Genomic DNA, 24,028 nt, shown 5'->3' on the forward strand with positions numbered 1-24,028 from the left:
TCCGGAGGCCATTTCATACACATTTCCTCAGAACTTCCATCACACACCAAATCCTTATATTCATGTGACTTAAAACACCTGAATGGTAGGCCTGTTGCTTTCCCATGTACTTGAGGATGTGCCTGGTGCAAGAAAGAGATCACACACCTGCCACAATTTACTATCAGAGACAAACTTCCATTGGTACCACTGAATGTGTCTATAGACATTAGTAATGCCAATTCATTCGTTCCAGACTGAAGATGATTTCACAGTAGTTGGCACCTAAGTCATTTTTTTTTCATTTCAACAAATGTGATGATATGTTTGCATCTAATTATTACTAAAAATGCTGCCAAAACCATGTCCTTTTAAAAAGAGTTGCATGATACTGCTTCTGAACAGACTTTTTAAAATGCTGACTCACAAAATGTAAATATAAGTTTCAGTGAAGAAAGAAGTTACAGGGCACAAAAATACAGTAATTTAAGCAATAAAAACACCAAGATGAAACATATACAATCACATTTGCTTGTATACACATCACATAAGGGTAGATTATTTTCTTAGGTTTTCCAAAATTGAAGAGATTAGACTGAGAACTCCGAACACAGAATATGTAAGAGCAGAAACAAAATCAATCACTGTTCCCAAACTTTGTAAACTTAGGTAAAGATGATCCTGAGAATATTCTTAACTTTGTGCAGGAGAACAGAGTCTACACTGGCAGCCTCTATTGTGTATAATAGGCACATGGCCTGGAGTGTTGACATGGCGGGACTCTGCTTAAGAGAAGGAGGATAAAGGTCTAGCTAAGTAAAGCCCAGGAAAGGGTGATCAAGTTGCTCTGTCTGATCACAAGGGTACAGGGTAAACCACACTAGTGTCTCCTAACAGGAAGCCCATCACCTGGCCAACCCAGCTGCTTTTCTCTGAGCATTAACTTATTTCGTTGCTATTACTGCTTTTTCCTCGTGGTATGAAATATGGCTTCTGAAAGATATTTATAATTTTCCAATAAAATTATCAAAGCATTAAAAACAGGATTTTCTCTTCTACTTTGAGTCTGAACGTTCCAATCAGGAGGAATTTAAGAGTGGCCTGGCCTTTTTGCAACAAGCAAGGTGGGCCCAGTTACAAAGCTGGCCATGTAGGGCAGGCCAAGTTGTAGGTCAGGCCATATAGGTCCATTGAAACAAGTGACAGGAAACTAGAAAATTACCCCAATTCACACTGACTACAACTTAGCAACAGTAACAAATGAAACAGAGGAGTAAAAAAAAAAAAAAATAGAATAAGAAAGAAACAAAGAAAGAACAAGTTGGGGTGCAGCACAGGTACTAAAAGGAATTTGTTCTCAACACGTAATTCCTGTGCACAGGTAAGGCCAGTGTACTTGGATGTGTCATAGGCTAAGCAGAAGACATGCTAGTACAAACGGTAACAAGTATGCCAGTCATTTTCCCTACTGTCTGGAAAAACCTGATACAAACAACTTGAAGAAGGAACAATACATTTGGGCTCACTGGTTCAGATATTTTGATCTCAGTTAGTTGGCTCTACTGCTATCAGGACTATAGTGAGGCAGAACACCACGGTGGGCATGTGTGGTGAAGCAAAGCTGTTCACATTACTGTTTGGGAAGCAGAAAGGGGCCAGAGGTAAGTTACATCCTTCAAAGACACACCCATGGACCTACTTCCTCAAACCAACTCCATTTTCTAACATCCCTTTCAACTATGAACTCATCAAGGGATTAATCCATTAATGAATTCAGCACACTCATCATCCAATCACCTTTTAGTAGCATCACCAACAGGAACAAGCCTTCAATATATGAGCCTCTGGGACCATGTTTATCTAACCCATGACAACAATGTCCTGAAATAAGTAAATTGACAGATGCAATGACAGGACTACAAGAGAGGACCTCTTCCAGTTGGGGGAATGCGTGATCTCTAATAAATAAATAAAATCTCTACATGAATGAAGAGGGTCCACAGGCACAACCACCATTCCACAGAGGAGACGGGGGAGCAGGAGGACTGAGATAGAGGAGAAATAGATGTGAATATTGGGAGTCAGAAATGGCCTAAGCATGTAAGAGCCATAAACATGGGGCCAACATAATGCGTATCTATAAAATAAATGTTGGCACTCAGACAACGCCAGAGAGGACAGGACCGTTCAAGAAATACATTCCAACTCAGGGTAAAGAGTCCTGGATATTTTCCCCATTAAGAACCTGTGTCACTGAAGGACTAGGGTAGAGCAGACAGGTAGTATACTATTTTTCACAAAATGATCACTAAATCTGCTGACGGGTGAACAGTGAGAAAAGACCACGGTTTAAGCCGAATGAGGGTCCATGGCAGCCAGCCACATCCTCAGAGGGCTCTCGTTAATTATCCAGAGACCAAGAGTCTTCTTGTACTCCTACTGAGTTTGCATTCCTCATTAGCAAGTCGAGATTGAAAATGGAAGGTTGTCTGTAAAATAACATAATAGTGTAGGCACTGAGGAAAGAGTAGGACCCTTCTCATTTATTTCTTGTAGCGTAACATAATAAAGGGGGTCAATTTTCACGAATTTTGAAAAATAAAATATTAGAGCCAAACAATCTGATCTAAGAAGGACAATCAAGTTCCCAAGCTAAGGTAACAACAGTTAAAGACACTGCTTCTCAACATATGGGTCACAACCCCCAGAGGGGTCATACACCAGATATTTACATTACAAATTTTAACAGCAGCAGAATCACAGTTATGAAGATGCAATGAGATGATTTCATGGTTGTGGGTGACCACAGCATGGGGAACTATATTGAAGGGCCACAGCATTACAAAGGTTGAGAACCACTGGTCTAAGAGAAATTACCTTGAACTCAGTAAAACATTTACTAATTTCTATTTGTTAAACCAAAGACTTATGGACGCCAAAGAATAAGCTCTATATAGAACCATAGCCAAAATTCTCAGACTGTCTCTATACAACACAAAGAAAATTCAGGTAAGCAATTAAATGTCCTTGAAATGTCCCTCTTTCTAATTTGTCTGTTATCTTTACCTACTACTGAGATATCTACTATCCAACTAAATCATGTCTACACACTTTAAATTTCTTCTTATAGTATGCCATAACAGGCACAAACTATCTACACTGTAAAGTGTCTAGCAGGTTTTTTGTTTTGGTTTGAGACAGTTTCTCTATGTAGTCCTAGATGTCCTGGAATTTACTGTGTAGACGAGACTGGCTTCAAATTCAGAGTTCTTATCTCTGCCTCCTGAGTGCTAGGTTTAAAACATGGTGATGCACACCATTAATCCCAGCATTCAGGAGGCAGAAGCAGATGGATCTCTGTGAGTTCAAGGCCAGCCTGGTCTACGGAGCTAGTTCCAGAACAGCTAGGGCTATTACACAGAGAAATCCTGTCTCGAAAAATCAGCCAGAAAAAAGAAAAAAAAAAAAGCATGTACCACCATGTTCCAGCTCCAGTAACTGATGATATAGAAAATATTTTCAAAATAATATAATAAATGAGCTTGACTTTGCGTTCATTATTTTGAACCACCAAAAAGAATTCTCAATGATCTTGGCAATCATACTACAGACAATTCTCTCATAAAGAACTATGACAGATACTACATTATCTGATACACATGCCTCTCTCCTAGACAGTATTGTCCAAGAAAGAAGCCATGAGACACATAACATATACTAGACATGTGAAATATGGCTGGTTGAAACTGAGATGTGCTGTGGAGTAATATTTGTAATGTATTTGAAAGGCCCAATCGATAAAGAATGTTAAATACCTCAATAATAGTTCACACACTAAAGTGATCATAAGAAATACATAGCCATATAAATATATTAAAATTAATTTTCACACCTTTCAATGGTGTTATAAGACAAGTTAAAATTATATTTATAGGTGATATTTATGTCTTTGCTTTTGGACAACATTCTTCTATACCATTGAACAGTTTTTAGTAACTATATAAATCTGCTACCAAATATTCCAGGACAGGAATAAATGAAGTCAGAAGGAAGTAGTTGAGTAAAAGTTATGTTCAAATATATATATAGTTAAATTGTTTCAAAATATCACTTAATAATTGAGGATATGCTAAGTTGATGTTATTAGCAAACATTCCTGGAAGGCATTTCATGTAGTAATCAAGGATAATAAATACTTATTAGGACTACATTGTGAAATGAAATGTTTGCGGGTCACAAAAAAGGCATCTGGTACTTCTCTTTAAAGAAATAGAAAGAAAAACAGACAGGAAGGAAGGAAGGAAGGAAGGAAGGAAGGAAGGGAGAGAGGGAGGGAGGGAGGGAGAGAGGGAGGAAGGGAGGGAGGGAGGAAAAAAAGAAAGAGGAAGGGAGGGAGGGAGGCAGATTCAGATAGACAACAGAACACTCTTTTTTCTTTTTTTCTTTTTTTCTTTTTTTTTTGCCATTATAGTATTAAGAGATTTCTTTTTTTTTTTTTAATTGTTTGTTTGTTTGTTTTACATCATGGCCACAGTTTCCCCTCCCATTCCCTCCCCCACATACACTTCCTCTGTTCCCACTCCCCTATCCACTCTCCCTCCATTTCTGTTTAAGAAAGGGCAGGTCTCCCATGAGTCAACAAAGCAGGGCATACTAAGTGACAGTAAGACTCAGCCCCTCCCCATGTATTAAGGCTGGGTAAGATGACCCAGTATGAGGAGTAGGGGAGGACACTCTTCTTATTCAAAGCACAGACAGAACCAGTGGTGCTCGGGGATAAGGACATATAGCTACATGTTGCTCACTGTGTAGAGTGTCTTACGCCTTAAGAACATTTAAATTATCACAGGAGCACTGCTGGGAAACAGCATCTCGCCATTCTATAGGCAGGATCAATGTGATAGAACTCACGTTTACCATTCATGTGATGCCAAGCCCTCATCACTGGGGTTGCACATACTTTGTAAATTCTCCAAAACAACACAAAACCATAAATAACTATCTCTGCTCTTTGGGGTCTAATACTCATAAAGAAAAGACATAGCAAATAACTTATTGTGTCATGATAATATATTTTGCCATTCTCAGTCTAATAAAAAAATAAGTTACTTGAAACATTTCTTATCTATGAGGCAGAATGTTCACATATAAACAAGTAATTTATATAATTTTTCTTCCATGAGCCTTGGATATATTCTAGTCACAGAACTCTTACTTGCTATGTGTAAGGCTGTGAGTACAATCCCGGCATCACAACACAAATTATTCTGAATACTTTTGTTGTCATCCCTCTCTGATTCACAATGGACAAACAATCCAAAAGGGGGGTGCAGGGGGATTCCTGTCATTTGACAGTTGAGGGGTCAGTTCCTTTTTCCTTCAACCTTTTCAAAGGATAGTGCCAATCAAGCATGGACGGGTGAGCAAAAAATTTCATTGGTGCAAAAATGACAAACTCCTCAAAGGAGAAGCCAACAAAGGCATCAAACTGTTGCAAATAGAGATGAGGGTGTTCACTCTATGTCAATAGAAATACATGCATGCATGAAACCCATGGAAAAAAAAATCACACATCCACTGCCAAATCAAAGAAAGGTTCTCTAAAGAACTTACTTCTAGAACTTTACTCAGGCTTACAGCAACAGAAATGTCTTGACTCATGCCTAAATCTAACCAAGCAAAGCTATTTTCTTCAAAAGTTAGGATGTAATACCCTTTTCCAAATGTCTTATTCTATAACTTAATTGCTCCTATAAGAAGCAAGGGGGAAAAACTGTGAACTATAAATTAAGGAGGAAAATCTAACATAATGGAGAAATAGTGTCCAAAAACTGATACCCTTTTTGCATTAAAATATTCAGGGCTAATTATGATTTTAGCACTTGTTTTTATCCTTGCTTTGTTCACTGGCCAAACTTAAACACTTCTCATCTCCTTCAATGAAAGTAGCACTATTATGTTTCTGGAAGCATGGGCAGGGTTCCTCAAAGCCTAATTTCAAGGTCTTAATTGGCTGAGGCAATGGGAGACTATACAAAGCCCACTTCACAGAGAAGGGCAGGATTGCCAGGTCACTTGAGAACAGATGAAGAGCTAACTGGAAGCTATTGCTGAAATCTTGCAGAGTGTTCTGGGAAGTTTTACCAAATAGTAACTTACAGAAAATGGAAGCGAAACATCCATCACCACAGTACTGAACCCAGAGAGGTTGAGCTTGTCAAAACAGAACAATTAAAACATAAAAACAGAGATTCTCACTTAACCGCACATCATCAAGCCAGGAAGGCTGAATGAAGGCAGGGTACCACTATTGGTTCTGTAATATACTTTCAATTTTAGAGATTCTCAGATTATAAATCCTCGTCCTCTCTAACGTCCCAAGAAGGCTGCTATTAACACTTTTCTCCATCTGGTACTATGAGACCCACCTTCTACTGTAACATGTGCAAAATTTGAAGAGTAATTCATCATCAATCCATTCATTTCCAACCCAACATCTGTGGTACTACAAGATAATTAACACATTAAATTATCTTGATCCACAAGCAGCTTAATGCTTAATAATATAACCATAATTAATCATTAATAACATGCATGAGAATAAAAAGAACTTAGGTAAATTGATTTCTTTGTCATCAACTCTAATTACTGGTAACAAATTTCCCAAACAAAACAGACCAATTTTTATTTGTGTAATTTAGACTCTATGAAAAAGACCTAAAATTAAGCTATGAAACCTTTTAAATCATTTTATGTTCACATTAACAATAAAGACACACACTAAAAAAATAAAATTAAATGGCACCTTACACATTTGGGTTCCCAGTGAGGACTTCACTGCTAATTTCCACTTAGCAAGTCAACAGAGAGCTCAGACACTTGCTGACATTTCAGTAAGAAAATATAAATGTGTTTTATTTTACTATTACAAGAAAAATGCAATGTGAAGCTAAGTATTCGTGGGGTTGTCTTTTTTTTTTTTTTAAGAATGGGTTCCCACACAATTCATCTTTCCTAATTTCATACTCTAGTCCCTCCCTTGTTCCACCAGCTTTATTAATCTTTCTTGTATTTATTCTCTGTAAGCTCTGAGGAAAATCCAAGGTCCTGCTTCTTAATAAATTCTACCCTGTGTTAGAGGCAAATATTGTTGACTCGTCTGAGTGTTTTCTCTCTGGGTCACTGGAGTCCAGTTCTTGAGTCCAGGTTTACTCTAGTTCATTCTTATCTTCCTCAAGCATTTTACTGTTGAAAATTGATTCTTTATTGTCTACCGTTCCATAATCAGTTCCCTCAGTTTCAAGCTACCCCCAACAGGAATGAGCAACAAAAAACAAAATACTGTTTTCCTTTATCTTTGCACCAAGCAACAATGACTAGTAATTCTGTAAGTAGCATTATTACATGTATTTTTCTTTGAGTAAGACAAGTTTGAAAAAGTGACGTAATTTGGCAAGTAATAGAAATGGGTGAGTGTGGCTGGACAGTCAATTAATAATGTTCAAACTAAACACAAATGGAATCTCACTGCTAATCTATGTAATAAATAAAATGCCTACAGTTGGTGGTCAAGGAATTTCAAAATGTTAAGAAATTTGGAACAATGGCCAGATATCAGCTCTTTACAAATCTAAAATATAACACACAATTATGCTTCCTTTTTACATTATGATTTTTCTTTCACTAAATGCTAATATGATGCTATTTCATTCATTTTGTTGTCCATTTCTGGGCTCAAAATACTTGGCATGCCTAAGGTGCACTGTGCTATATAGCACTGGAAGTATACCTCTTTGCAACATTTATAAACCACTTCCTTTCTGAAACCTCCATGTTTCCATGTAGCCATATGTCAGTGGACAGATTATCCACCCAATACATTCCTTATCTGCATATGCTGGACGTGTACTGACACAAAAAAAGATGACATGTTTGGGTAAAGACTGTCTAGCTGCTTGCCCAACTGCAGCCACTATTCCTAAGAGAAAACTGTCCATCGTTGAGCTGAGCACAAAAAGGAAAGTAGATGGTGTTTATCTCCTCTAGTGCCTGCCACTTGGAGTCTTGGTTAACAGACACTGACTAAAAACAAACTGAGAAATCATTCTCTGTTACAAAGGTCTTACTTTCTCAAAGGCTACAAATAATTTCCCTTCTTCATATCTTAGCAGTAGCTTTCCTTTTAAAGCTACGCATGTAAATATTTTCTTCTTTGGATTTTACATGCCACATTAATCTAAATACAAAGAAATGATGACAGGGTCAAATACTACATTCTGACAATGAAGCTGATTTGTAACCTAGTGTTAACTAGGGAGTACGACATAAAGCACAGGAAATACGTACAGCTTTGGTCTCAGACTTCCAAAGCCAGCTGTGGAAGTGTACTGTCATTATTGTACTGCCATTAAGAAAAATCAGAAAAGCATCCTTTGACATCTCCTATAGCCACAGCTAACAATACTCAACTGTCTTCTGGATGTGGCCTGGATGGGCAAGCCTCCACATAACACTATTAAGATATGACTTCCTCTTTAACACTTAACCTTTCCATGCATCTCAAAAAGGAAAGTGAAGTTACTTTTAAAAGGAACACTCTGAACAAGCATTGACATATATTAAATTTCAGATTTTCTTAAGGGGACACTACAATGAGCTTCCTGTGCTTCTTAATAGAGTTCATCAATAAGGCAATAAAGCAGTAGCTTAAGAACAACAGTACTTGACTTCACAGGTTTTAGGCATCATTTTTCTCTTTCCTGTTATGATGAACACAACTATACATGTACTTTTCTAAGTCATTTGTGTAAGGTTTGACTCTGTCATAATTTTTCCAAACTCTGTCTTTCTTAGCCCATTATTTTTACCAGTGAGCTTACACCTCCTAATACGTGCATATCTATTTATTGTATTTATTTTTCTGCCACTCAAGCCAGAATAAGGTAAGCTGAATAAAGGACCTTTCCTTTTGGTTGATTCATTGTTCTCACCACCAGGGAGAGATTCCCTAATACAAAATAAGTCTCTGTTGAATGAACGGATATTTGACTTCGATCATTTTATCAGGAGAGAAGACGGAGCCTTACCAAGCCAATCCTCATACACATCCTATAGACACGTACTGAAAGCACAAAAGAGGGTACTGTTGCCAAAGGAAACCTCTCAGGACTCAACAGCTTCCTCTGATAGTCTTGGAAATGAAGAAAGATTGGAGGACAAGAGGCAAGGAAAGAAAACAGTTTAGAAAAAGTCCAAAGTGAAGAAGTACCAGGAGGTTTGTGTCCAGCCCCACGGGCCTATGAAGACAGAGGAGGAGGAGAGGGAGCACACAGACCCACCTCTCTTCTCCTGGTGGAACTCCTCCAGAAGCTGCCCCTGCCTCTCGATGTGCTCAAACAGACAGAGCAGCTCAGACTCCTTGTGCTCCGTCAGGTCCCTGAGCTCCTGTCTGCAGAGCATCAGCTGCTGCCGCATGTTCTTCTCTCTGCTGTCTCTCTCTTTCAGTTCCTCACAGAGCCACTGGAGCTTGGTCTAAAGATAAAAAGACATTTATATCTACTTATTAAAAAGCAAAATGAAAGTCTGGAAGACAACAGCCTATCTATGAGTCAAAAAAAAAAAAAAAGTAACATTACAATAATCCCAATAAATAAAAGACAAATTAAGACACAGTTTGAACCTTTAATTGGCTTAAAGGTTTATAACAGTTAGATGTTATTTCAGGAATTAAGCTATGAAAGTCAAAAGATTCTTGTAAAAATGCCCAGTGCCTTCTATTATCTTTAGAAAGACAACACTAGAGTTTGGCCAACCATGACACAGGTGGAAGTCCCTTAATTTGATATGTCAGACAATTTAGTAAAGCCATTTAAAAGTTTACAAAACACCTGAGAACAGAATAACTTGGATTTAGAGATGGAGGAATGGTAATGAATACATTCATAGTTACAATGACTAGAAATGCACTGTGCCACCCATCCTACAAATCTGCTAGATAGAAAGATTACAGCCCATGCAACTCTCCTGCAAAGATTCCAACCTCACCCACCTTCAATAGCCAGGGGTTTCAAGCAGAATGGGAAATACATTTTTCTACTTTCAATGTAAAATGACTCTGTAAGTGCTGAGAATACCCAAGATAGGTCATCCAAGCCCAGCTGACTTTCAATAATCTTACCAAGGACAAAAGCAAGCCGTGTGAAACATCTGATGGAAAGGAAAAACCAGGCTCAGTGATAGAAGAGAAAACTGCTGGTATACATGTGCAGACACTGAAACCCTGAAAGTCTGCTGGTGAAAGAGCATGTGGTCCACATGTCTGTTTTGGAAAACCACAGTTATAGAAAGGGCTAGACAGAGTTACCATGTAAGCCAGCAACTCTACTAAGCAGAATAGATAAATGAAATCCATGAGAAAGTCATACAGGTATAGTCAAAGTGCCATATTTACAACAGCCCCGAGAAACCAAAAGGCCCATCAAATGACAAATGGATGAATAAAATGAGACCTACCCAAGCAATCAAATATGATGTCAGCATAAGCAAGGCAAACACAACATGACATGAAATGGGTAAACCTTGAAAACAAGTTTTTCTACATAAGAAAGGCAATCACAAAAGAGTATGTTTGTATGATTCCATTTATTTCCCATCCAGAATAAACAAATCAATAGAAACAAGGTGGTTAGTGGTTGAGCAGGACTGGGAGCTGGTGAAAGGTAGGCTGGCAAGTAACAGTGAAGAGTTCTGATTTTCCTTCTGGGTGAAAAGTGATCTAAACTTGTGCTGATGGGTGTACAACTCTATAAACACACTAACGGTAGTGGGCATACCTCAGCTGAGCTTCTCTCTCTCTCTCTCTCTCTCTCTCTCTCTCTCTCTCTCTCTCTCTGTGTGTGTGTGTGTGTGTGTGTGTGTGTGTGTGTGTGTGTGTGTGCACATAGACATATAAAGGGAGGGTACCACATACACAATTATAATGTGGATATGGAGGTTAAAAGTCAATGCCAGCTGTCTTCCTCTTCTGCTCTCTATTTTACTTTTTGAAAAAGTTCCCTCAGTGAACCAGGAACTCACTGATTGAGATTAGCTGGCTGCAAGCTTAGGAGATCCTACTGCTTCTACCTGGCCAGTGCTAGAATTACAGGTGTATGCCACCAGGCCCAGCTTTTTACATGGGTGCTGGGTATCTGAACCCAGGTTCTCACACTTGCACAGTAAGCACTTATTGATTGAGTTATCTATTGTTTAAACAACAATAAAATCAAAAGGCATGGAATGTTACAGGGGCTAGAAAAACAAACCTGAAATTAAGCCTCCCTGAATAAATAAGATCAGGTATTAAGTATATACTATGCTGTCTGTGGGTTTGTCTTATCTGGCCATCATTGAATAAATATAGATGTCCCTCAACTTCAAATGGTCTGTGGAAACAAACTATGACTAAAGAAATTAATAAATCCTGCCTTACTTTCTTACATTCCATTTAAAATATTCATGCAAATGCAAAGATATGAAAAGTTCGACAAGACAGGAGACAAAGAAACATGATCAACTCCTTGCAAGATGAAAGGGACCATTTCCACTGAGGCAGTGAGGAAGTCACAGGGTTGGGCTGACATCGTTATCTTCATTCGCCAGAAAATGGAGTGCCCTTTTGAAAATATAATCTCCATTCCGAGAGGAGCATATATTGGAGGCTGGAAATCAAGGAGCGGTAATACAGCTGCAAACAAATGAAGACCACAGGATGAGCCAGAACCTGCATATTTCAGATCTGACAGTTCCTCCAAACTCACAGTCAGGTAGAAAGAATCAATACTGGTGGCTAAGTTTCTAACTTATGAAGTATGAAACAAGACACCAGAAGCAACAAAGCCTTGGGAATGAGAAGTCAGTGTCAGACTGGAAAATGAAGATCTTGAGCCAATGAGACACAGAGGTGCGTATAAGAGTATAGAGCTCAAGAGAACTGCATAAGGATTCGATTATGGCTCAGCAATGGAGGCAGTGAAAGTTCTCACAACAGATAAGGCTATCCAGTGAGAATGACTAAGAGACAATAAATAGTTCAAGATGTAATGGACAAATGCCTCAAAATGTAGCAGGAAAGTGAGCTTTCAAAGACAGGAGGTAAAGTCAAGACTTCGATGATGAAGCACAAAAACCAAAATACAAGATAGATGTTCTCAATGTCAAGGACTATTGAAAAGAATAAGGACACTATGTGATTCTAAAAGAAGAATCCTTGACCAAAGTACCTGTAGCTCACTCCATCTAACCAAAATAGGACTGGAAAAAATGAGTGTCACACTATTATAGTGATTGTTTCTACTAACACAAAGTAGGAAGAAAAAGAGATCATGACTCAAACTTTATTCTACTCATTTCTGCAGTATCAGAATATTTAAATTGAGAATGCACTTAAAGTATTATGTAATAAAAATTATTCTATATAACTACTAACTCTAGATATCACCTGGAAATGACTCAGATACTAAGTCACGAATTTACCCATGGATAGACCACAAGAATGTACCACACAGCAGGGTTCAATATTAAAACACAATGTGAATCTACACATCGTACTTTTTTCACTTCACAAGTTCTTGCTACTGCCTCAAGCCAAGCATCTGAAAAGCTTCCCTGAGCATCAGACCATTACTGGCATGAAGCAGTGGAAGAGAAGGTTAGATCTAGTTTGGGGAAAAGGTGGCCTAGGCAGCCAAGTCTTTCTGCTATCTATTTGGTAGTTTAAACACATACATTTTTATCCTTGTAAGGGATTTAGATCTTTAAGACTTCCACCAAGAATGTTGTATCTTTACATAAAATCTTCTGTAGAAAGGGCCAGTGTCACACACTGGCATTAGTATGATGTCATAGACTCTGAAGGATCTCACAAATGCAATTAAGTGAAAAGTAAGATGTTTTAAGTTCTAAAATGATACCTCTCATGCATATGTCTATGTATATACATATATTTGTAATGGAGTTATAGCACATTGGCAATGATGCACCACACAAAAGCCATGCAAAACCCCCCAGTATCAGACATAGGAAATCTCCTCTCAAGTTGTTGCCTGGAGGAATATAATCTTGCAAACTAACATGGGCTATTACCATCACCTTAGTTGTCCTCTAGACAACTAAGAGCCTACTGCTTAAAATACAATACAATTTGAACACAGGACTCGGAGGAATCAAGCGGGAACTGACCTGGATGTCTCCTCTCTGAGAACAGGTTCTCCTTGGATTGGCCAGTGCTATGAAAGCTGCCAAAGGAAAAGAGTAATTGGTAGTCCTACCCTGCTGAAAAACTTATGAACCACAATGACTGGACTGGTGAGACAGCCTCAGCTGTACAAAAGTGGCACTTTTATCTTGGGAATGGAAAAGCAACAGCTGTCTCATTGCACCTAAGACTTGTTCAACAAGAGGAAATTTGTGCCTGGTACTGGAAACCCAGTCAGTTACCCATGGATTGAGAAGTCAGAGACCTGGAGGAAAACCTACTGCTACCATTGTTCTAAACCAATATTACTTTTAAATCTATTCTAAATACTAACCTTTATAACTACAGATGAGTGTAGCTCTCATCCCTCATCCAAGAAGCTCTTTATACAATAGACAGAGATTATTACCGAGATGCACCACTGGTCAAACTAAAGAGAATACAGGACTGTGGGGTGTCCAACCTCAACTGATACATCTGCAATGTAACCCCTACAGAGGCTAGAACACTAGCTGCCAGATGTCTCCTAGGCAAGACAGCACAAACGCACCCAACAAATCTCAACAATAGGGTTGCCTGAACAAGACCAGCATACTGAAAACACCAGTTGAGATGCCAATGTGGACAGCAGAAATTTCGCATGGTCTCATACCTAGATGAAGAGCTACAAGTAGCCAATAGCTGCTACAAAAAAAAAAAAAAATAGTTTCCTCCAGGGATGAGCTCCCATAATGTTGAATCTCCAGTGGTTAACCCTAGACACAGGTACATATGAGCAACATTAAATGGACTCAGTAGGTTAGATATACATTGATGTATGTATCACACACATGTAATAATAACAATCAAAAAAGAGTCTAAAATGGTGTGGAGCACAGGAGGAGTTTGAGAGAAAGGGGGAGTGGGAGTGATAGAGATATCGAGTGCCCATGTATGGACAAAGATCTCGAAGTGAAAGAAACCACATCTTACACATTAGCAACAAAAAAAGACACATTTTAGAAGTAAAAAATCCTATTTCTTTTTTAGAATTAGAAATCTGAGCTGACATTACTGGCCATTCAAAAGTAACACATTTTACACCTGCACACTACCAGTTTGAACCATACAATATAGCACAGGAGAGATGGGCTGAGGTCTGTGCCTATGATTGGCCGGGTCAGTACACCCTTTATCCACAGTGTTAGTTGATGTGCCATGGCACTTTAAAGCTACAGGCTCTCATTTATTTCAACCAGTTGGCACGTAAAAATTACTTCACTCAGTAGCATCATGGACTAACCAATGTGCTTAGAAACTGAACAAGTGGTACAAAAAGCTAACTCTCATGGTCAGGTCTCAAAATTAAATTTTCTGAAAACTGAACTATTTAAATTCTTTAATTACTGCCAATGGAAATACAGTAAGCATTAGTTCTCCAAGGATTAGTCTAAAATCTTGCTTATTCAACATTATAGAAAAGTATTCAAACATAGAATATTAAATTGATTTATTAGTATGACGGTATAACTACACTATCTTTTAACAGAGAATAAAATGAAATAACTTTGTAAACAGAAGAAATTCATATGCACAGGACGACATTTAAAAGAGCCAGACCTGAAGGAAGATACATTAAAAAATAACAAACAAATACAGGCTGATACAAGGTATGGGGTTCAGTGGGCCACAAGCTGTACCAGAGGCCATGAAAAATGACCAACAGCAGTGAGGCTGCCAACTTCCTATCAAAAAGAGGATCGCTTACTCTGGGAACACTGCGAGATAGTGCAGGACTTAATTTGATTGGTTTATATCAGATGCAACAAGAGGAAATAGCTACAGAAACCAGGTAGGAAACAGAACTAAATTGAAAGGGGAGAAAACAGCATGTATCTTAAAGTATACTATCATCATTCAGGCTGTTGTTTCACTATTTTAGCATTGTGAACTGCATTTGGATATTTGAAGTACAACAGGCCTTTCTAAAATCAACTGTAAAATGTAACAGTATAATAAAATTCAAGGAACACTTTCCTTCCCATGGTATAAGCATCAGTTTTAATGTGATCAGACCCAACATTCTCCTCAGCTCCCAGGGTTTCCTGACACATGGCGACAAGACCCTGTTCCACCAGATCATCTAGCAACCTAAAGAGACAACAAACTCCACATTGTCATCATGTGTTTTCCTCATCATGCCCAGCGCTTGCTCACTACCACTGCAACACCTGAAAACACCTTTGGTTTAAAAAAAAAAAAAAGAAAAAAATCTTGAGACCACCACTTGCCAGCCTCCATTTACTGGCATTACTGACAGTGTGAATAGAGAGCAACCAATCTGCCTTTTCCTGCTGAAATACAGTAAAAATAACACATAACACACAAAAAAATCATTCCTGAAACTAGCCATCAAACAGATTTCAGTTATAAATTAAATTTCATCCTTTCAGAAGCTATACACTAAAGCAAAAGCCTAAACACATATTTACAGAGCACTGGGGGAGGTGAAAAGAATCACTTTGTAAGGGGAGGACCCTAACCTTGAGAGTTAGTGACTCTGTGAGAAGAACAAGAGACCAAAACTCTTTCCCATAGGATGTACACAGAATACAGATGAAGATGAAGACCCACACAGAAGACAGCCGGGGTGCTACCTTTATCATGGACTCTCGCCCCAACTATGAGAAAATAAATGCCAGTTGTTTAAACAACTAGCCTGTGGGATTTTGCTAGGACGAGCCAAAGAGATGACTATAATGTGACCAATGGCTTTAATCGACTCCTGCAAAGGCTTTATCCTACTGTCAAACAAAATTAAGATTCAGTTATACTTGGAGGCTTCATACAAAGTGAATGTGAATATAGACTGTATTAATAATCCAAAATAAAATTAAAATTTATGGAAATTTAATCAACCAATAATCAATTATGGGAAATCGTGTTTGTTAGATAAATACCCAGCATCTTCATTAAGTATCTTGAAAAAAAAATGACTTGGAACTTAGGACTGTAACCATTGCAAATTATAATTAGCTGGCAAGACTATTAATCATACAGCAGAAACCTTTCTATGAACCACTCACAGGAGCATTTTACAGATTGCATAATAGACTCATTTATTGAACAACATCAACAAGCAGTGCTAAATAAACCAATATAGGGAATTTGGAAATAAGGCAGTTTTTATCTCTGTAGCTCCAGCTCATAATTAGGTGGGAATATTCATAAGCAGCTAGTAAAACTATCACAAGGATCTTTCTATTCTGTGAGAGCCCTCTACTGAGACTTAACATAACACAGCAAAGTCACTAAGTAACGACTCAAAACTCAAAACCAGAGAAAACAGAAAATTCACATAAAAGATGATAGCTTATGTAGTCAGCAATAACACTAGGACCCATAATTTTGCTGCTTTAACTACTATGCTTTCCTCATCAAAACTCTAAAAATAATTTTGAAGAAAAAAATGCTTACATAAGAACCAGGGAGGAAAAAAAGAATGGCAATTTTTTTTTTTTTTAGAATATGCTAAGTCACCAAAGTAAACTGAATCAAACCATGTAATTCAAACAAAAGTCAGATTAAAGGAACATTTTACATGTTTATGTGGCACTAGGGATCGAACCTAGGGCCTCACACATGCTAGGCAAGTGCTCTACTACTAAGCCAATCTCCAGCCATTTTTACTTTGGTTTTGAGACACAGTCTCACTAAGTCTACCCTTGAAGTGATTGTGATCTCCTGCCTCAACCTCCTAAACAGGTGGATTATAGGCCAGACTCAGATTAGGATTATCATTTTTAAGTAATACTTGCTTCACATTTTATTTCTAAATATTAACAAAAAAGAAAAATCTCCATAATAACAGTATGTTTAAAGATTTAGTTTCCCCTAAACTGTGCATTTTCCATATATATACCCTAAAGCATATTTCCAACAGATGAAACAAACATTGAGTATGCTATTTTCATTTTGGCTGAAGGACAGAGTATTAGATAATTATTCATATCTTAAACAAGAACATACAGTACCAAACATTTTTTGACACACACTATTTCAGAGGTAATATCCAAAAATGTAAAGTTTTATTTGAAAATGGACTATAGAACTAACATAGAAAAACAAAGAATTTGGTAATCAAAGTACAAAACCCTTCTCAATAATTCAGGAGCTTCTGTTCCCGATAAAACTCAAAATCATGGCAGCCTCTATTCTCTGATCTGGAACAGGAACAGTTACACTCTATTTTCTCATATCACTTGAGTGGACCACAGTAAACAAGGGACTTTCCAATGCCTAGCATGGGTAATACTATTAACACAAAAAGTGTGACTCTGAGAACGATCCCAAAACAGGAGAACACAGGAACTTCAACTCCAGGACTGTTGAAGTGTACTTCCTGTCTATTCAATCTTGAAGTTCATGGATCTGAGTTAATGAAAGAAATACTTGGGGATTAAACAACATAATGAAGGCTGGGAATGGTGAACCAACAAGGAAGGACATTTACTGAAATTCCATGTGTTCACTACTCATCCTTCTGTAATTATAAAGCAGAGGAAGTACTTTGAATGCAAAAATGTAAAATCTCCAATGGAATGGTTCTTTGGGATAGGAAGTTATTGAGCATTTAGTGAGGCACAGTGCAAAAAGTGTGAAAAGTGTAACAAGGAAACCAGACAAAGAATGTCCTCCACCTGGGTTAAAAACTAGAGGAGTGAATGGGAATTCAGTGCAAGGGACAACAGCCAAAAAGAAAGGATGCAACATTCTACTCTGAATTCATTTTTTAACATGTTAAAGGATTAATTACATTGGACTCTGAAAACATGTAAACCACACAGCATTCAGGATTTCGCCTTATGCATGACATCAGTTTTCCTTTACTGACTTCGATGGTTGAATGAAAATGGCCCCCAGAGGCTCATAGGGAGTGGCAGATTAGGCCTTGTTGGAGTAGGTGTGGCCTTATTGGAAGAAATGTGTCTCTAGGAGCAGGCTTTGAAGTTTCAGACGCTCAAGCCAGGCCCAGTGTGGTACTCTTCCTGCTGTCTGCTGATCTGGATATAGAACTTTCAGTTTCCTCTCCAGCACCATGTCTGACTGTATGCCACCATGCCTCCCACTATGATGATAACAGACTAAACCTCTGAACTGTAAGCCAGCCCCAATTAAATGTTTTCCTTTATAAGAGTTGCCATGGTCATGGTGTCTCTTCATAGGAAAAGAAACCCTAACTAAGGTACTATCCTAAGAAAGGAACTTAGGTATGGAATGAACAGTCATCCAAAATAGCATGTAGCCCCATCCTATAGTACCTGCCTGCTAGATTTGAGACTTCATCCCTATTGTCTCATCAACAATGTTTTTTTTTTTTCATTTCCCATTTTCCTTCATTTAAACCTACATGTCCTTGCTTCTCTTTGAACTTTACTATCCAAACAGATATTTCAAAATATGGATTCCTCTATTAGCTAGCTTACTAGAGATGACTCTGCCTGCCATTTATTTAAGGATCAATTCTTTCTAGTACTCTTCCAGTTTGACCTAAAAAAAAAAAAAAAAATACATCCTAGTCTCCACCACTTCTGACATGACAACAACTGTTATTTGAGTGTTATTGCCAAAATATTGCCGCCTTCTTTTCGTGAATGTAAGTCTCTGAACAATTTCTTCAGCTCAAGCATCAGTATCCCTCAACCTCATACACTCACTTCAATCCCACCACCTCTAACCCAGCCAGCTCTTACATCACCAGAATGTGATACTTCCATAACACAAACATGAGCACCTCACTCCCTTTTTCAAATTCCTTCCTGATTATTCATGAAATGCAGATCTGAATCTGAACTCCTAGAAGTGGCCTAAGATGTCTTCCCCCATAAGCCTAATCCCCATCTCAGCCTGGAGCCTCCACCTGCCATTTCCTGCCTTGCCCTTTCAGACTCTGCTCTGGTCAAACCGCTTGGAGTTTGTTTGCATTCTCTCTGCACACATGTGTCACTGTCAGGATCAATAAGGGACATCAGACTTCCATGGCAGCCTCTGCATATACCCATTAAACTCTTCATATAATACTCAAATTCATGTTCATCTACCTTTCCTAACAAAGCAGGTTCCTCTAGGGCTTATTAACTTTGATGTCACAAAATGCACCACAGCATCTAGGACATAATATTATTCTCTGTTAAGCAAAGGAAAGCACAGTCTCTACAGTCTGCTAGAATTTATAACAAAATCTCATCCTTAATCTATGGGAACTACTTGCCTGGCATTCCTTAATAGCTATCTCAACTCTCCTCCTTCCTATAACATCTTATTGAGATGCTCCGTTGGTTATTTTATCTGAAAATCTGGACCAACTCAGTTGGACTTCATGTTTATGTCATGCCACCACTGCCTACAACGAGACAGTGATTTAAAAAAAAAAAAAAAAAAAAAAAACACCTACCCAGCCTGCTGCTGCTTCTACAGTTAACACTAACCAAAGAAATTCATTAAGTAGATTTATGAAAACAATTACCAAATGTCCTCTGAGGTCCTTCCAATACCGCGAGATGTCAGCATGGACTAGCTGAATAGCAGATCTACTTTCCATATACTTTTTGTCCCTTGATTTCAGATCTTATCTCCAATACTTATAGAGCTGTCCAGTCATAGTTCATGGACAGTACAGGACTGCAGCCCATCAATAACCCTCGCCATCTTCCTGGTAAATAGATTCAATTCCTTCCTAGTCAGTTGGGCAGCATGGTATTTTTTATCACACCCTTTTACACTGTGGACAGAACAGTTGTCTCATGCAGTATTAAAGCTGGTCTGATCACAAGTTCAATCCCATTAAATGATAAGAGAAAACTGCTCACCAGCTCCCCAATTAAAGAGCTATGATTAAGAGTCATCTCCGCCTCTCATAATTTAACCGAGCCACAGCAGTGAAAGCTTTCTGTTGAGAAATGATAAAGATTTTAACTCGAAGGGAAATTCTAAGTACATTGCTCTTGTTGTCAGAACTGCAGAGTTAGGGAAAAGAAAAAGAGAAATGTTCAATTAATGCACAACCCAAGTTCCCAGCCAAGGAATTCTGAGATACCAAAACCTACATTCTACACTTCCCATGCACGGGGTAAAAACGTGAATTTGCATCTGTTTCTAACAAAAACGGTTGAAATGTGCAGAATTGATGTTTTTCAAAGAAGAGGAAGAGTTTTGTACAGTAAGGTAAAGTCTGTGCTCATTCACAGTATTTTATTTTTTTACTCTCCTGCCTACAGCGTGGATGACCTTCCGATGTGCTGTCATAGCATCCCAAAAGCAGCCCCCTCAGCAACCTCAGCAGTGGCTAATCTAGTATTCTGAGCTGCCCACCACTGTTTTACCCATAATTAGTCAATTAACTTCCACATGATTTTTTTTACTTTATATGTATAGATGTCTTATCTATATGTATCGGTATTTCATCTGTGGACCACTCATGTTCCTGGTGCCTCCAGAGGCCAGAAAAGCACTTTAGACCCCCTGCAACTAGACTGTTGTCAGCTGCCATGTGGCGGCTGGTAACCAAACACAGGTAATTTGGAGGAACAGTCCATGCTCTAAACTGCTGATCCATCTCTCCAACACTTACATAATTTTTGTTTGTTTGTTTTTATTTTTTAATATTTTTTTCTTTATTATTATGTGTTTTAAAGTTCATATATCAGCCATGGGTTCAGCTGTCCTCCCCCATCCCGCCCTCACCCCCAACTTCCCCCCAGCCCCTCCCCTCCATTCCCATGTCCTCCAGGATCAAGACACCCCTGGGGATTCATTTAAACCTGGTGGATTCAGTACAGGCAGGTCCTGTCACCTCCTTCCAGACTGAGCAAAGTGTCCCGGTGTAAGCCCAAGGTTTCAAACAGCCAGCTCATGCACTAAGGACAGATCCTGGTCCCACAGACTGGGTGCCTCCCAAACAGATCAAACTATTCAACTGTCTCACTTATCCAGAGGGCCTGATTCAGCTGGGGGCTCCACAGCCTTTGGTTCATAATTCATGTGCTTCCATTCGTTTGGCTATTTGTCCCTGTGTTTTTTGCAATCTTGGATTCAACAATTCACGCTCTTGCAGACCCTCCTCTTTCTCGACAGTTGGACACCTGGAGCTCCACCTGGCGCCAGGCTGAGGATCTCTGCATCCACTTCCATCAGTTATTGGATGAGAGTTCCAAGACGACTGTTAGGGTGTTTGACCATCTGATCACCAGACTAGGTCAGATCAGGCTTTCTCTCAACCATTGTCAGCAGACTACAGAGGATATATCATTGTGGATTTCTGGGGACCTCTCCAGCACTCTGCCTATTCCTGTTCTCATGTGATCTTCATTTATCATGGTCTGTTATTCCTCATTCTCCCTTTCTGTTCTTGATCCAGCTGCTCCCCTAAGCTTTCTTTCCCTCAAAACTTGCCCTTCACTACTCCCACTGTCATCCAGGTTGTTCATGTAGATCTCATCCATTTCTCTGTCATTAGATGATCCTTGTGTCTTTCCTAGGGTCCCGTTTTCTAGGTAGCCTCCCTGGAGTTGTGTAGCAGTCTAGTCATCTTTGTTTCACATCTAGTATCCTCCTATGAGTGAATACATACCATGTTTGTCCTTCTGAGTCTGGGTTACCTCACTCAGGATGATTTTTTTCTAGATCCATCCATTTGCCTGCAAACCTCATGATGTCATTGTTTTTCTCTGCTCCATTGTGTATATGTACCATATTTTCTTTACCCATTCTTCAGTTGAAGGGCATCTAGGTTGTTTCCAGGTTCTGGCTATTACAAACAAAGCTGATACGAACATAGTTGAGCAAATGCCCTTGTGGTATGATTGAACATTCCTTGGGTAGATGCCCAAGAGTGCGATAGCTGGGTCTTGGGGGAGATGAATTCCCAATTTCCTAAAGAAGCGCCATATTGATTTCCAAAGTGGCTGTACAAGCTTGCATTCCCACCAGCAGTGAAGGAGAGTTCCCCTTGCTCCACATCCTCTCCAGCATAAGCTGTCTTCTGTGCTTTTGATCTTAGCCATTCTGACAGGTGTAAGGTGGTATCTCAGAGTCGTTTTGATTTGCATTTCCCAGATAATTAGGGATGTTGAGCAATTCATTAAATGTCTTTCAGCCATTTGAACTTCCTCTGTGGAGAATTCGCTGTTTAGTTCTATAGCCCATTTCTTAATTGGACTGTAGGGCATTTTGATGTCTAATTTCTTGAGTTATTTATATATTCTGTCAGATGTGGGGTTGGTGAAGACCTTTTCCCATTCTGTAGGCTGTCGCTTTGTCTTATTGACAGTGTCCTTTGCTCTACAAAAGCTTCTCAGTTTCAACAGGTCCCATTGATTGATTGTTTCTCTCAGTGTCTGTGCTACTGGTGTTATATTTAGAAAGTGATCTCTGGTGCCAATGAGTTCAAGAGTACTTCCTACTTTCTCTACTATCAGGTTCAGAGTAGCTGGATTTATGTTGAGGTCTTTGATCCACTTGGATTTAAGTTTTGTGCATGGTGACAGATATAGATCTATTTGCAGCCTTCTACACATTGACATCCAGTTATGCCAGCACCATGTGTTGAAGATACTTTCTTTTTTCCATTGTACATTTTTGGCTTCTTTGTCAAAAATTATATGTTCATAGGTGTGCGGGTTAATGTCAGGATCTTCAATTCGATTCCATTGGTCCACATGTTGGTTTTTATGCCAGTACCAAGCTGTTTTTATTATAGTAGCTCTACAGTAGAGCTTGAGGTCGGGGATTGTGATGCCTCCAGAAATTGTTTTATTGTACAGGATTCTTTTGGCTATCCTGGGTTTTTCATTTTTCCACATGAAGTTGAATATTATTCTTTCCAGATCTGTGAAGAATCGTGTTGGTAATTTAATTGTAATGGAATTGTGTTGAATCTGTAGATTGCTTTTGGTAAGATCACCATTTTTACTATGTTAATCCTGCCTATCCATGAGCATGGGAGAGCTTTCCATTTTCTGACATCTTCTTCAATTTCTTTTTTCAAGGACTTAAAGTTCTTGTCATATAGGTCCTTCACATGCTTAGTTAGAGTAACCCCAAGGTATTTTATATCATTTGTGGCTATTGTAAAGGGTGATGTATCTCTGATTTCCTTCTCAGCCTCTTTGTCTACTGTATATACAAGGGCTACTGGTTTTTTTGAGTTGATCTTGTATCCTGTAATGTTGCTGAAGGTTTTTATTAGCTGTATCAGTTCCTTGGTTGAATTTTTGGGGTCACTCATGTATACTAACATGTCATCTGCAAATACGGAGAGCTTGACTTCTTCCTTTCCAATTTGTATACCCTTAATCTCTTTATGTTGTCTTATAGCTCTGGCTAGAATTTCAAGTACTATATTGAATAAATAGGGGGAGAGGGGACAGCCTTGCCTTGTTCCTGATTTAAGTGGTATTGCTTTGAGTTTGTCTCCATTTAATTTGATGTTGGCTGTTGGCTTGCTGTACATTGCCTTTATTATGTTTAGGTATGTTCCCTGTATTCCTGATCACTCCAAGACCTTTATCATGAAGGGGTGTTGGATTTTGTCAAATGCCTTTTCTGCATCTAGTGAGATGATCATGTTTTTTTTTTTTTCCCTTGAGTTTGTTTATATGGTGTATTACATTGACAGACTTTCATATGTTGAACCACCCTTGCATCCCTGGGATGAAGCCTACTTGATCATGGTGGATAATTATTTTGATGTGTTCTTGGAGTCTGTTTGCCAGAATTTTATTGAGTATTTTTGCATCAATGTTCACGAGAGAGATCGGTCTGTAGGTCTCTTTCTTT

The 24,028-nt window shown here is 38.7% G+C and overlaps 1 protein-coding gene across 1 annotated transcript in view; it reads right to left on the reverse strand.

Moving 5' to 3' along the window:
• The window catches only part of Cep128 (centrosomal protein 128), a 223,316-nt gene that overhangs the window by 42,856 nt on the left and 156,432 nt on the right, over window positions 1-24,028 (reverse strand). Inside the window, exon 20 of the mRNA XM_036205643.1 lies at window positions 9,318-9,510. Coding sequence (XP_036061536.1) covers window positions 9,318-9,510 — 193 coding nt within the window. The remainder of the gene's footprint in view (window positions 1-9,317; window positions 9,511-24,028) is intronic.

This window comes from Onychomys torridus, chromosome 14, assembly GCF_903995425.1.
Source record: "Onychomys torridus chromosome 14, mOncTor1.1, whole genome shotgun sequence".
In the NCBI taxonomy this organism is placed as follows: Eukaryota; Metazoa; Chordata; class Mammalia; order Rodentia; family Cricetidae; genus Onychomys; species Onychomys torridus.